This window comes from Monomorium pharaonis, chromosome 11, assembly GCF_013373865.1.
Source record: "Monomorium pharaonis isolate MP-MQ-018 chromosome 11, ASM1337386v2, whole genome shotgun sequence".
NCBI classification, from domain to species: Eukaryota; Metazoa; Arthropoda; class Insecta; order Hymenoptera; family Formicidae; genus Monomorium; species Monomorium pharaonis.
In genome coordinates, this window is record NC_050477.1 from 14,897,173 (window position 1) to 14,912,327 (window position 15,155).

General features: G+C 33.1%; 1 protein-coding gene across 9 annotated transcripts in view; it reads left to right on the forward strand.

Annotated features, from left to right (window-relative positions):
* The window catches only part of LOC105828610 (mitogen-activated protein kinase kinase kinase 13), a 29,053-nt gene that overhangs the window by 11,483 nt on the left and 2,415 nt on the right, over positions 1 to 15,155 (forward strand). For 3 of the 9 annotated variants that reach the window (XM_036293489.1, XM_012667054.3, XM_036293490.1), the window contains exons 3-11: positions 9,093 to 9,373; positions 10,601 to 10,787; positions 10,875 to 11,066; positions 11,328 to 11,754; positions 12,179 to 12,405; positions 12,554 to 12,986; positions 13,296 to 13,678; positions 14,085 to 14,264; positions 14,632 to 14,833. In XM_036293489.1, the coding sequence (XP_036149382.1) occupies positions 9,093 to 9,373; positions 10,601 to 10,787; positions 10,875 to 11,066; positions 11,328 to 11,754; positions 12,179 to 12,405; positions 12,554 to 12,986; positions 13,296 to 13,678; positions 14,085 to 14,264; positions 14,632 to 14,833 (2,512 nt within the window). Of the gene's footprint in view, positions 1 to 615; positions 948 to 9,092; positions 9,374 to 10,600; positions 10,788 to 10,874; positions 11,067 to 11,327; positions 11,755 to 12,178; positions 12,406 to 12,553; positions 12,987 to 13,295; positions 13,679 to 14,084; positions 14,265 to 14,631; positions 14,834 to 15,155 lie in introns of those variants that run through there. The other 6 variants (XM_012667053.3, XM_012667055.3, XM_012667056.3 and 3 more) reach the window with 6 other exon arrangements.

Below are 15,155 nucleotides of genomic sequence, written 5' to 3' on the forward strand. Positions count from 1 at the left end.
TTTGTGTTTTTTTATATTAAAAGAAATTATAACAAGTGGTATCGAATCAATACTGTCATCATTTATCAGTAGAACGTATATTGCATCGTATATAAAAGAATTTATAAATTTAATAGCTGTTATATCGGTAAACAGAGAATGAAAAGGGTAGCAGATACCTTGTGTCACGCGTGAATTTGAAATAACGCGCGTCGCACTATCTCTGCTCGCGCATTGCGTCGCAGACGAACGAGCGCTGTCGATAGCATGCTGCGGCATTATTAAAATGGCAGATAAGTATAGAGTGAGAAAGAGAGGAAGGGAAGAGAAAGAAGAGAAAGAAAAGCAGAAAGAGAGAAAGAGAGAGAGAGAGAGAGAAATAGAGGCAACAAAGGTAGCGTTCTTGGTCCTCTCTATAAGCAACGATGCCAATTTTAAGAATCTGCCACCTAGCCACGGCTGTGGAGGGGAAGAAGAATTAAAGGCAAGAACCAATCATATTAAACAAATTACCGAGCGCTCATTGAGCCTTCAATACGATTGGTTCTTGCCTTTAGTTCTTTTTCCCCTCCACAAACGTGGCTCGGTGACAGATCCTCAAAATTGGCGTCGTTACTCCGTAGTCTCCGCTGATCTACACGCACGTCAGTAAGCGGGAAACACTTCGTGCGGGCGTGCGTATCGCTTCTCGGATTCGAGAAAACGCGATCATTAGTACGACGTGACGATAGCATTCGTCTCTCGTCGGCCGCCGCGTTGCCGATCGCGGGTGTAGCAAAGTGCTCCGGTCGCGTACCGTGTCATCCATATGCTGTATGCGTCGCGATGGTCCTCACGCGATGGCTCTTCCTCAAGAAGTCAGTGACGCAGAACGACGACGACGCCGCCGCCGCCACCGGCGACGCTGCCGCCGTCGCCGTCGCGGTAATACCCAGCGGCGGCGATGTGACCGGTACTACGACCAAGAGGTGAGCTACCGGGATCTCGCGAAACTCGCGAGTCTCTCTCTCTCTCTCTCTCTCTCTCTCTCTCTCTCTCTCTCTCTATCTCCGGAATGCGGGCTCCGTCAACAACGAGCGTGTGTCGCACTGTCGCGTAAATCTCCCGTCACGCGCTCCGACGCAGGCGGTCGTCGCAGACGGAATCTATGAGTTTCCGAGCCGGCGTGTCATACTACATTCCTACAGCTGGAAATCGCATTCTGCTAGAAGATAGTGTCAAAAAACGATAAAAACAGCATGATACATTAGGAAAAATAATAATAGAACATCTCTCTCTCTCTCTCTCTTGCGCGCGCGCACGCGCTGTATGTATGTGTCCGTCCGCTCCGAGATACATTGACCCTGTCGCACATCCGAAGTCCGCGCATCGTCCTTCCAAGTTTTCGCAAATCTTGCGAGATGAAGAGAATATCGTCCCGGGAGACGCGATGGAGCGCGTTCTGCTTCCTCTCGCGCATTCCAATGACTTTGTTTTCTCTTGAACATTGAAATTTTTTGACTGCGGCTGCCGCGCCGCGTTGTTGTTGCCAGGAAACTGAAACTCGGAAAACTGCTAGCACAAGTTTACATAATTAAGATATTCGTGAAAGCTGACATTCGCAAAAGAAGGAAATCTCTTTGGAACTTACGTCTCGAGCGCGACGACTGTCCGTAAAACTCCACGCTCTAAATCCAACTGTCAAAATGCCTCTCATTCGTGTACGTGATTTTATAATGTAAAATTAACACACTATATTGCATAAAAAATGAATCTACACACACTGGTAGAAAAATGTGTTGTATTTGTAGCTATAATTGCATAGTAAAATAATTATAGTTAGGAATAGCATTTTTACAATAATTATTATTATTATTATTACATTACTAATTAAAATATGCTATATTTTAAAGTTGCATAATTTAGAGTACAACTTTTTCATAGTTGGCCTCACTATAAGTATACGGTTATCATAATATTACTAATATCATTGTAATCGTTACTCTAAAAATGATATTCCTGACTATAATTATTTTACTATGCAATTATAGTCGCAAATGTCACATATTTCTCTATCAGTATATTTAAACGTATAAATTAATACGTTTTTACGCGGGAAATTAAATCGCACGTATAAAAATAAACAGGCAATTTTTACATTTGAATTTGAAGTACAGCGTTGTGATTTCACGGGTCGATAAATGTGTTCGGACGCATCTTCATTCTATAATAAAAAAAATCGTCAGTGTCTATTCTAGGCCCGTTTAGGAAATTTCTTTCAGAATTTGCTTTCCGAGGTTCACTGTAGCTGCAACAATGACAAACCTATTTTTGGATATGTCTGTCTAAAGCTCTTTACAGACTTCAAATAACGTCCTAACGAAATTCTAGGAAAAACCTAGATATATAGTATGCTATATAGATACGTCGCATGCACAAACAACCTGGGAAAATGTTTCATATAAAAACATATGTAAATATATATAAAATATGTCTGTATATTTATGTTTACATTAGTTTCCTTTCTTTTGTAAAATTTCTGTTTGATATAAAAAAATAATAGTTATACTGAAAAGATAGAAAATAATGTAAAAAAAAATTTTGCATTGCTTCTTTTAAAAAAGCTAAGTATGAAAAATTGTCCATATATAGTCATCTGTATTCCGGAATATATATGATTATATATGGACAATTTTTCATACTTAGCTTTTTTAAAAGAGCAATGCGAAAATTATTTTTTAAATTAGTTTCTATCTTTTCAGTATGACTATTTTTTTTTATATCAAACAGAATTTTTACAAAAAAAAGGAAACTAATATAAATATATATGGACATATTTTATATATATATTTATATATGTTTTTGTATGAAACATTTTTTCCCGGGAACCGACGTTATACATATATGTATCGTTCAACTGTGTTATAAATGCAATCTCGTTTCTCGTATCGAGTCAATATTGAAATCGCAATTTTTGCAAAACGACAAATTAACATGGAAAAGTACCGTGTTATTTCGTCTTTTTTAGAAATCGAGTCTTAACATGGGATTGACGAAGTTTCAGATGTAATTACTTACAGTCTGTTTTTCATACAAATTGTATTCTGGCTATGGATGCATTGTTATAAACACAATTATTATAAAACTATATATGTATTTCTCAACTATATTATAGCGCTAAGTTTTTTCGAATGTATTGACAGGATATGAGCGATACGGTTGCAAAACAAAACGCATGCAAAGATGCATGCAATTAAAAGTAATTAAAGGAATGTGAATCGAATATATGTATAGACGACTTGAATTTTCATGACGTAATTTTTATATCGTACAACGTGCTCAATCGACGATCGCTTATCACATTATTAGACGGAATTGAAAAACGCACTCAAATTAATTCGCAAAATAAGCAATGATAAAATATAAAATTAAAATGTAAAACTGAAGAAAAAAGTCAAGAGGTAAATGCCACGTGACGTAATATAAAAATAATACACTCAAGTTAGCCTATTAAATAAGTGGCGATGAAATATAAACGTAAAATTGAAAAAAAGAAGAACGGGAGGTAAATAATATAATGTGCCGTAGGACGTAATATAACTAATGCTAAAATAACATAAAGAATCCGTCGGTTGGGCGTATTTGTTTACGCAGAGACCAGCACGGCCCTCATTGAGAGTGACGCCAGCGGACAGCTGATACGAAGGCCACGGTGAACGTGTGTATGTGTACGTACTATGCATTTACTCGTTATGCGGCGGCCGGCGTGTCGACTCGTGCATGCACATTTACGGTCGGCTTCTCACGACGATAAGGGAAGGCTTGTCCCGTAGACAATCGTTTTATCTCGAAGCCGCGGCGATCACCCGCGCGGCGATCCTCTGCCAAGGGCACTGCCACTCGTGCTTTCAAGGCCGCTCTCACTCCCCGAGCTCGCTTTTCTACAAATTCGCATTCCGGCGTATTGAAAGTGGAATCTGTCAACGGTGACAATTGATTTTCATCAAGAAATTATTCGAAATCAAACTCTTTACCCTTAATACGTTAATTATTTTACATTGTTCCATTGTACTATATATAAAATACATTAATTTTGGATTAGGTTTAATTTTTATCAAGAAATGTAAATTTGAATCAAGGAATAAAAAACGTTAAAGAGATATAGTATACCTCTTATCTGAAACATTTTAATAATCAAAATCCTGTCGAAAAAAATTTTTTTTCCCCTCAATTTCACGCTCTTTTCGTTTTTTGTTTGTTTGAATATAGTTTATTATATATTCGTACGGCGGGAATTTACGATTGGACGATCAAAATTTTTTACCGCCAGGCTTTTACAGCGATAGCATTAACGTATCTAATGAATACGACTAACATTCCATGATATATGTAGCGATAACACGTATGTATAACAAGTAACACTGTCATCGTTTGAGCACGCGGTGTGATAACGTCGGCGTGAAAATACAGCCGGTCTTATATAGTACATATATCGGGACTGTTTTGATATTTTTCACGGCGCTATCGACGGCCCATTCTACTTCAACTACAGGCGCATATGCAGTCACCACATTTGTCAAAATTTAGGTAAAATTACCGCGCGCTCTCGGGATGCCTTCCCACGCGCTGTGCTCGGTTATCAATAAGATCAACAGCTGATAGCTAATTTAAACACCGCAACATTCCGGCTTGTTTATGCAATTCCTCCTCGCACGCGCGCGAAATTCCCATGGTTTCTCTTTAGGCATTGTTTCACTTTAGGCATAGTTCTATACGTTAAAAGAAATCAGTGAAGTTTTAAAAGATGACTATGTATATTACGCCTTAAATAGAAAATTCTTTTTTCGGCTCTTTGTTTATAGTGACTTTAGTCATCTAATGGTTTTAAATTCTACCTATCAATATAATTTTTTTACTAAAATGAAATAATGTAGGACTCTGATAAACATTTAGGATAAAGGCACGTAATATGGAACACCTGATTTTAAAACATTGTCAAAAATTAAGAAGTTGATTTTTTAAATAAAACAAACGTATCAAATTATGACAAGATTACTTGAGATTCAAAGGTGATATTGATAATTTATCAGTGTTAATCTTTAAATTATGTACTTAAAAAAGTGACAAAATTGATTGGAAAAAATAATATTTATTCTTATATAAGGAATGTATATTTATTTCATTTAAAAGTATAAAGAAATAAATATGTTTTATATTTTTGTAACCAATTTTCTTCTTTTAAATGTTGAACACGTAAATGACATGTTGATTGAAGCACGGTGTTCTTTATGTTCCCACTGAAAACAAACAATATACCGTACCCATTTTTCTCTGTTTTTGTCATCCTAAGTCTCAGTGCAAGATAAGCAATATGATACATATATGTTCCATATTGCGTGTACATATACTTTAACAGAAAAGTTACATTTGTAACTTTTAAAGTAACTTTTAAAGTAACTTAAAAATAAATTAATAATAAATTAATATGTAACATTTACCAACAAATATATTCATTGATAAAATATGAAAAAAATATCATTGACATTATAAATATCATTGGCTATGAATATATCTGTAAATACTTTTAAGTATTTTTAATCAGTTCTTCTAAAATATTTTTTTAATCTTCAAAGATATATGCTTTTTTTCAATAATGATATCTGACTATTTCTTAAAACACATATAATTGCTTTCTATTTACGGAAAAGTAATTTATATAGTTGTCAATCTTTTTTTATTTGTCAAGATATCACGATGTTCCATATTGCGTGCCTTACCATACTAATTTTTTAAAGCGTTTTGTTAATATTGCGTTTTAATGTACATAAAGAAATATTAAGAAATTAGGATTTAGGTACGATAAAATTTTCGAAATACATGTTTGTCGTGTACACCGTAAATAACACGGCTCAATCTGAAACAGATAAAGATGTACTTTTACATAAATATATATCTACGATACACAAATATTGTATTATATGGACAAAGGTGAAGCAAATGTTATTACAAGATTATTTTAAATTTTACTGTTTTATCACTTGTACTTGATAAACAATTGAAAGAAAGAACTTCTTTCGGAAGCTATATCTATGTTTATATTGATGCTACATCATACATGTATTTTAATATTAATTGATTATCGTTCCAAAAATAACGCGTTCTCTCTCTCTCTCTCTCTCTCTCTCTCTCTCTCTCTCTCTCTCTCTCTCTCTCTCTCTCTCTCTCTTTGTGTGTGTATATGTGTGTGTGTGTGTGTGTGTGTGTGTGTGTGTGTGTGTGTGTGTGTGTGTGTGTGTGTGTGTGTGTGTGTGTGTGTGTGTGTGTGTGTGTGTGTGTGTGTGCGCGCGCGCGTGCGTGTATGTATAATTTTATTTTAATATTTTATTTTTATCATGGTTTTATTAGTTTTTTATTTTTTATATTGTGATAAAAGTATGACATTTGAATACGTTTGTGTAACTTCGGGAAGTGATCAACTACGTATTGTTTGCATATTTTTCAAAGACATTAATCTACTCCAATAAATTCTGTTTCCCCGAATTGAAAGAATCTGTCCGTGAGACATTAAAGAATTTAGTAGAGCATGACTAGTACTATCAGTTGAGGATTAAATTTAGAAACGTGTATCTACATGTGTAACGTCGCAGTCACGGTGTAAAGAGCGCGATCGATATCCGCGTTGCACGCCACATTGTTGCATTTCACTGTTTTTTCTACGCTCTCATAACGAATAAAACGTCCGATAACGCTGCACCATGTTATCAAAGTCGGTATAATATTAATCTCCGCAATTGGCATAAAAAGTTGCATCGTATCAATCGAAAAAATTACAGTGGGCGTGACATTTCGAGTCTCCGCGATGCGAATGCGATATTAACGTATACAGGGTGTTTAATAAACTTAAATTTGTTAACGAATTTATTGTCAATTTTCTCATACGAGTTCTCAAATTACTTCACTGCGACTCTCTTAAGCATGTTTTTTAATGAAGCATTTATATGATTAAATTTTACAAAAATAAGATTTAATCAAATTTAAATAAAAATAGTTACTATATATTAATAAAAATATTGAAAATACTTTTAACCTAAAGAAAATTTGCTCTTTCCTTTTAATGGTGTATTAACATTGTTAGCGTTAACACATTATTGAAAAAAAAAGTGTAATTGCGGGCAGAGTCTGTTATTAAAAATATCACTAATGCTTTGTGTTTCTCTTATAAATACGTAGATACTGATGTCCAATCTGGAATAATGAGAGCTTTCTTGTCACTTGCCAGATGTGCCCGTATTCATCGAGAGAGAAAGAGCCACGTAGATAAATATGTCCACCACTTAGTGTGTTAGCGGTGAAAAGTCATTGACACAAACGCAAACTTTTTGCCACGTGTAGCCTTGAAAAGACGTTTGCGAACGAAAAGGCGTTATGATTGTTCTCGATACAATATCACCTTTTGGCAATTCTCGAAGCAGAAAGAAGAAAAAGAAGATAAATGACTTTTTGAAGAAAAAAGAGAAATGATACCAAGTTAGGAATAAAACAAATAACACAAAGAGACATGAAATTCTACCGTTGTTTAAAAAATATTTAACATATTAGAACAAATATTAATTGATAGATGTCTTTATAGGAATAATATCAAGGTCGTATCAAATCTCACTTTGACTACTGTGTTTAAAAATAGATAACTTATAACTCTATTTGTTTTAATCGTTATCATGGAAACATAGTCGGTTAGCTGATAATTGGTGCACAAGTAACATCGAGATTCCAATAACATTTTTAACATTTTTACCACATCATGTATACTATTTGCTAGAAAAATTTAGAATAATAAAAATATATTATATATATTATAATACAATGCAAGTTCTTTCTTTATTTAAATTGGTTCTTATTTAAGACAATGTTGTAGCTCAAAGACATTGCTCTATTTACATCAATGTCAATTCTTATATCTGCATTAAGTCTTTATCATAGTTCAAAGAATTAATGATTTTAATTTAATATAATTATATTGAACAATGTTAAGTCCACGAATTTTGATGATAGTGGATTTCGGCATTTTAAGTTTTATATAGCTTTATTTAGAACCATCTATGATACTCAGATCCTAATCTGCATTAAAGTCTGATCATAAGACAACTAGTTTTAATTAATTTGTCTATACTTTCGAGAGAAAGAGAAAGAGAAGGGGGGGGAGAAAAAGAAAATGAGAGAGCTAGTATATCTTTCTCTCACAAATTCTTGCCAATACTCTTATAACTAGACTGGTTGTAGAGTTTTAGTTTGCACATCGAAAATCTGTCACTGGATATTAGTGTAAGATCATCCATTGATATCGCCGGCGTGATGGGCGACATGTACGTCGTTTCTTATCGTTCATCGGACCGCATAAAGATAAAAATGTGTACAATTTTCGGTTTCACTGCGAATGCAACTTACATCAAGATAAATCTCATTTCTTTTGAGTCGATTTTTTTATACTTATCCATTTGTAATTGTAGAAAGGCAATAGAAAAATATAATCCGTTTTGCTAATTAAACTGCACGATTAAAGAATGGTTTTGTAAAAAAAAAGTTTAGAAAAATAAATAAAATGAGAAAAAATCCAGAAACTGTAAGGGGGAAGAAAAAGAAATTTTATGCATCTTTTTACTATAAGATGTACAAATTTTATGTATAATAAAAGAAAATTGAAAAATGTATTATTTATACATGTTTATTATAAATTAAATAATCAAAGTTTAATAATTCAAGGAAAAGGAAAAGCATTTTATGTATTTTTTTTATTAATTTTTTAATATAATGATATAATTGTATTAAATTGTTTATTATAAATAAATACCGAGAATATAAAGCATACATGAAAGTAGAATTCATTTCATAGTTAATGCCACATATATTGTGTTTCCATTGTGAGTTTTAATTACTTGTTTGCGAATACACAAGTCCCTTATACATAATGCACTGGAATTTTATCATTGGTTAATTTGAATTTTTTTTGTCTCCGATATTTGTACAACTTTATTTCGGGCACATTATCGTAATGTATTGTGACGAATGTGCATTGTAACAATGAATAATATTTGTGTCAAATATTATGAAAGTTTGTAATTTGTATAAATTTTCAGCATGCTGTGCATTCAAGAAGAGCTAGCTCAGTTGAGTGAAATCAGGGGAAGCCCCGAACGGCTAATCACCGAGTTGCGTGAGGTTCAATTGCCCAATAGTAACCTCAATTCCGCGGGTAACTCCAGCGATGCCGCGACAAAATGCGCTTCCGGATCGGAAAGCATCGATTCTCAACGATCGAGTTGGGTCGAGGGCATCCTGGGATGCATGCGTCCCGTCTGGACCATGTTATCGAAGGCTGCTATTAATGAAAAAATTAAGGGTTTTTCAAGTAAGTCATGTAAGTTTCCATGTGGCTTTTTCGCCTATAATTTTTTCTCTTTTGAAATTAAGTTGCTGTGTGCCAAAAACTTCCATATTTTGTATAAAATATTTGTATTTTACGTGTAGTAGAGAGAAATTAACACGTTCGGCGCGGAGCCGATTTTGATATACTTTCCGTTCAGCCAGTGGAGAATGCTCAGCGAATGCTGAGACGTACATACATACAATATAATACATTTACACTTTGTATTATAAACAGAAGAAAATGCGCTCAACGCGGTGACGCTTTTGTTCTACTCTCCATTTAGATCATGCAGGGAGGATTATTCAATGCATTAAAAAAGTGTAATCATATTTTTTTATATTATATATATGAATTAGTAAATTTATTTTATAAGTTTTGGATACTATTGATCACTAGGAATTCATGCCGACTTAAAAAAAAAAACAAAAAAAAAACAATGTAATAACTAGGAACCAACGCCGCGCCGAACGTGTTAATGGTTAAATGTTATAACCGTTATAATTATTGTTTTTTATGACTGTTCTAAAAGGCATTCGAAGCAATAACAAATTCTTTATAAATGATGTGAGAAACCATTGAAAAAACTTTGTTAATATTTTGTATCTTTTTATATAGTTAATTTATTTGACTCGTATTTTAAAGTTAAGATCCTTAGATATTTATTGGCAAAAACAAAGTTTGAAAAAAAATTAAGCTATTTTAAAAACTTTTTCCGTCAGATGGATGAATAAACGGACAGTTAGATCACTAATATTCATTACAGTGTAAAATAGTTTGCTTTGGTGCATTCCTTAATAAATTAATCCTTTAACAGCCAACTTTTTTGCATTGGTTTTATGTATTCGATACATGATAAATCTAAACTAATAGGTATTTATTGTGTAAAAATATTTTTTTTAGAATTTTCTAAACTTTATCAATCACCTCCAGATGGGAAAATCACCTCTGTTACAAAAAAATGTAATCTCATTTCTTTTATTATTATACTCTGAGTTGAAGAAATAAGTATCACTAGCTGTTAAAGGATTAAATCTATAATCTGCAAGATTATAATATTAAATACAACTTTATATTTAAAATAAAATTTATGAGTTAAGATGAATCGTAATCCCTTCGCTTTGAACGCCTGATATACAATCGTAATTTTTTAAAGATTTTTATTGAGTTTATAGTGCAGCTATTTTTACGAACTGTAACTATTTTTATGAAATTTTATAGCAGACGATTGGGAGATACCCTTCGAAGCAATCAGCGAGCTGCAATGGCTCGGATCCGGGGCTCAAGGTGCAGTATTTAGTGGGAAATTAAATAAGGAAATAGTAGCTGTAAAAAAGGTGAAAGAACCGAAAGAGACTGACATACGCCATTTGCGAAAACTCAATCATCCGAATATTGTACACTTCAAGTAAGACTGACTATTTCTTTTGTAATATTATGTTATAAGAATTTGCATTATGAAACGCTTATCAAACGCTCGTTTTGATGTTTACAGAGGAGTGTGTACAAAACCTCCTTGTTATTGCATAATAATGGAGTTTTGCCCATACGGACCATTGTATGACCTTCTAAGAGCTGGAGAACCGGTTCCTCCTGCTAGATTGGTGTCATGGTCAAAACAAATTGCTGCGGGAATGGCGTACCTTCATGCTCACAGAATTATACACAGAGATCTCAAGAGTCCAAAGTAAGTAAACAATTAAACTGATAAAATTGAAATCCCTATGAAATAAATAATAGTTGTCAATATTTTTGCTAAGAAAAAAAAATGATTCTGAAATTAGCTAAGTAATTCATGAATAAAAGATGGTTTGATAAAGCTATATATGAGATATACCATATAATAAAATTTAAGTGAAATAAATTGGCGGCGTAAAATAATTTCTTAAATGAAATACATGGTAAATATATAATAAATGCAAAATAATAAGAGAACTTATATTTGTAGTGTTCTAATAGGACAAGGGGAAGTAGTGAAAATCAGTGATTTTGGTACGAGTAAACAGTGGAATGAGATTAGCACGAAAATGACTTTTGCTGGTACAGTGGCATGGATGGCGCCGGAGGTAATCAGGAACGAGCCTTGCTCAGAAAAGGTGGACATATGGTCATACGGCGTTGTACTGTGGGAATTACTGAGCGGCGAGATACCTTACAAGGACGTAGATTCTTCCGCTGTTATGTGGGGAGTGGGCAGTAATTCTCTTCATTTACCAATTCCTACCAGTTGCCCGGAAGGATATGGACTACTGGTTAAGCAGTGTTGGTCAGCCAAACCACGTAACAGGCCTGCCTTCAAACTCATCGAGATGCATCTCGCTATCGCGGCTGTTGATGTACTCTCCACGGAACCTGAGGATTACTTTAAGGCACAGGTATAATTTCCTTTTCTCAGTGGAAATTTTTTAGAAATTTAAGCTCAATTGCTTAAGTGAATGATAATATAATAAATCAAAGTATCTGTTAAATATGCAAAACATACAAAATTATTTTTTAATGTTATATTACAATGTGATTGTAATATAACATTAAAAAATAATTTTGTATGTTTTGCATATTTTGTAAATAATACAAAAAAAAGGATATATTTATCCTTTTTTTTTGTATTATTTACAAAGATATTGAGAAATTTTTATTTGTTCCCTTAGTTATTACGAACAATAAAATTTTTAAACAAGTTGCAAAAAAAGTAGCTTCAACGATTAAGAAAATAAATAATGAATAACGACTTATTTTCTGTGCAATTATTAATCGAAGTATATAAAAAAATGATAAATGAAATTGAAATCGTTGTTACAGCAATCTTGGAAGAAGGAAATACAGGAACACATGAAGCAGATGCCACTATTTACTAGTACCGATCCACGTTTCGAGGCTGAACTAATCCGTCGGAGGAAGGATGAACTGCGACACGCTCAAGATGTCAGAGAACATTATGAGCGCAAGCTCGAACGCACTAACAACTTATATTTGGAACTAAACGCTATTCTGCTACAATTAGAATTGCGTGAGCGTGATGTGATAAAGTGAGAAAAATACCATATTGTAACATATTTTGTGTTTATGTGCGTACGCGTGCGCGTGCGTGCATGCGTGCTTGCTGTAATATATGTTGTACATAATAGGTGATGGAAAGCTGTACTATATTATAATCTGTATTTTTTTTAAATACAGACGACGCAGTTACGCTTTGCATAATCGCTTTGCGCTTACAAGACAAATAGCACAAGACTTCAGCCGAACTCGCACATTTGGAAATAAATATCTGGTTTGTCTCAGGAGAGAACAGCAAACAACAGGATACAAGCAGTATAAGAAACGTCTTGTCCGTCCTTTATTAAAGGCTCAAGAGAGGCTATACCGCAGACGGAATGGCACAGCGCAGTTCTCTTCCTCGACGCCAACTACTCCCCCATCGCCCACTGCAGATTCTCCGCAGAGCCCCGTCAAAGCCACCATGTATACTCAGCTGAATGAATCTAATCAGCCGGAAACTGTTTTAGCATCAAACAATAGCTTCAAACAGCGTAAATACAGGCATCGTAGAGTTGGTTCGGGTTGTGGTCTAAGTTCTAGTCCTAGATCGAGTCCTCATCGTGAAAGAAAGGTAAAAACATAATAAACTAGAACATATAAATTAGAATAAGTAAAAATAAACTAGCATAAATAAAAAAAATAATTAAAAAGAAATTAAAGGGATAATTCAAGTCGTTGCCTGTCAACGATTTTAATGTCTTGTGTTCATAATGTTCTAAATTTAAATTTTTTAATAGAAGACTATCATTTCTATAAAATTATTGCAACTCCTGAGGTCATGAATTACGCTATGAATTACATTTCTTAAAATAAGTTTATGATTTCTTAAATTCTCAATGCATGTTATGTACATTGTAATATATAATATTCCTAATTATAGAGTACAGAGGTACCTGCAAGGTTTGTTGACAGTCACACACAAACGGACATCACGGACATCAATGAAACGGATCACATTCCAAATGTAGCACTTTCTTTATCGGAGAAGTCGTTAGACCTCATCAGAAGACATTCATTGAATAAGCAAGCAACAGAATGCTTAAATGGGAATCCAATTTTGCCGGAAACGCACTATCCGATACATACTAATTCATGCTCTAGTCCTGAGCCCTTAAATGAAAACTCCAATGGAAACGAACGTTTGAAGGATTGTAGCGACGACGACAATCTTGAGACTCTCGGCAGAAAAGTCAGCGAAATTATTAATGCAAATCGTCTTATCATTGATAATGGAAATGGCGATGATATTATACTCTCCCACAGGTATTGCATAATAATATCCACGAAAGCGTAATTTATTTTTATTGTATAATTTGTTAATCCTTAAGAGAGGGAAAGAGAGCGACAGAGTGAGAGAGTGTACTATAGTAAAATTGATGGCATGTACATGTAGTGATGTAATACAGGATTTAAGAAATATTATGACTTATAGTTCTGAAACAAATGCGTCAAAAACTTATTTTGATGTTCCTTTATTGTTGTAATTATTTGTATTACAATGCAATTTTTTATTAATTATTCAATTGTTATACTTTTTATTAATATCAAAAATTCTAAACAATTTTTGAAACCAAATTTTTAATTTAATTAAAATGTATTACATTGCATCACTTAAGGATTAACATTGATAAATGTAATTCAATATTTATTAAATTAATGAACTTTACAGTAGAAATAAAGAAGATTCAGGCAAAATATCTGGACACTATATGGAACAATCTGATATTAAAATACGAGCTTCTTCGGACAATACAGATGACCGCGAGGATGATGCTTGTGAAGAAAGCTGGTCGGATGAAGAGGGAGAAGATCCAAGCTATACTTATAATTATTCTTTAAGACGAAGAAGGTATTTTAATCTATAAATATTTATGAATGCAAACTATTTATGTAACTATTCATTTTATAACCGTAAAAGATTCAATGTAAATTTATATATATACTTCTTACTTTCTTAAAAATAATTTTTTAATACATTTTATAAACTTAAAAAATTAATTTAAACTAAACTTTATCAATTTCTTTGATGCTTCAGAAATTAAATTAGATCTTTGCTATAAAATTTTATGTATAAATTTTAGTATAAATATTTTTTATGGAAAACTTTTGACATATTTATTTATTTTATAAGCATTTTATCAATTATTTAAATTTTTACTTCAAACAATAAATAATTGAATCATATTAAGAATTATATTCCTTCAAATATTATATAGTATCGCAAGGAGGCCGATCGGTCCCGGATGCAGATTACGAAGATCTAAATTAACAATAACACCCGGAAGAATACAAGGGGCATTAGCTTCTGATGAGGAAAATACTTCTGAATATTCGCATCCTCCGTCCAGTCAGACTTCCACCCTAGAAAGTAATCCAGATGTTCAAAGAGTTCTTCGTAATATACATCATTCTCAAAAAGTAAGTAAATTGTATAATATATTTATATTTACGCGCATTCTAATAAATAATAATTTTGTAAATTTATGTTGCTGAAAAATAATGCTCTCTCCCTCCCTCTTTCTCTCTGTAAAAAAATATAAACACAAATTTATTGCATTGTCACAAATTGTATACCACATGCGAAAAGCAACAAAAATAATTATATTTCGAACATTTATAAATATTATAGTAGTGAGAAAATTGTACATTTTTACAAATCGATATATAGTATTACATTATTGAAGGGAAAAAGCAAGAGACTGTATCAAGTAATTTTGAAATGGTAAAAAAATATGTTAAG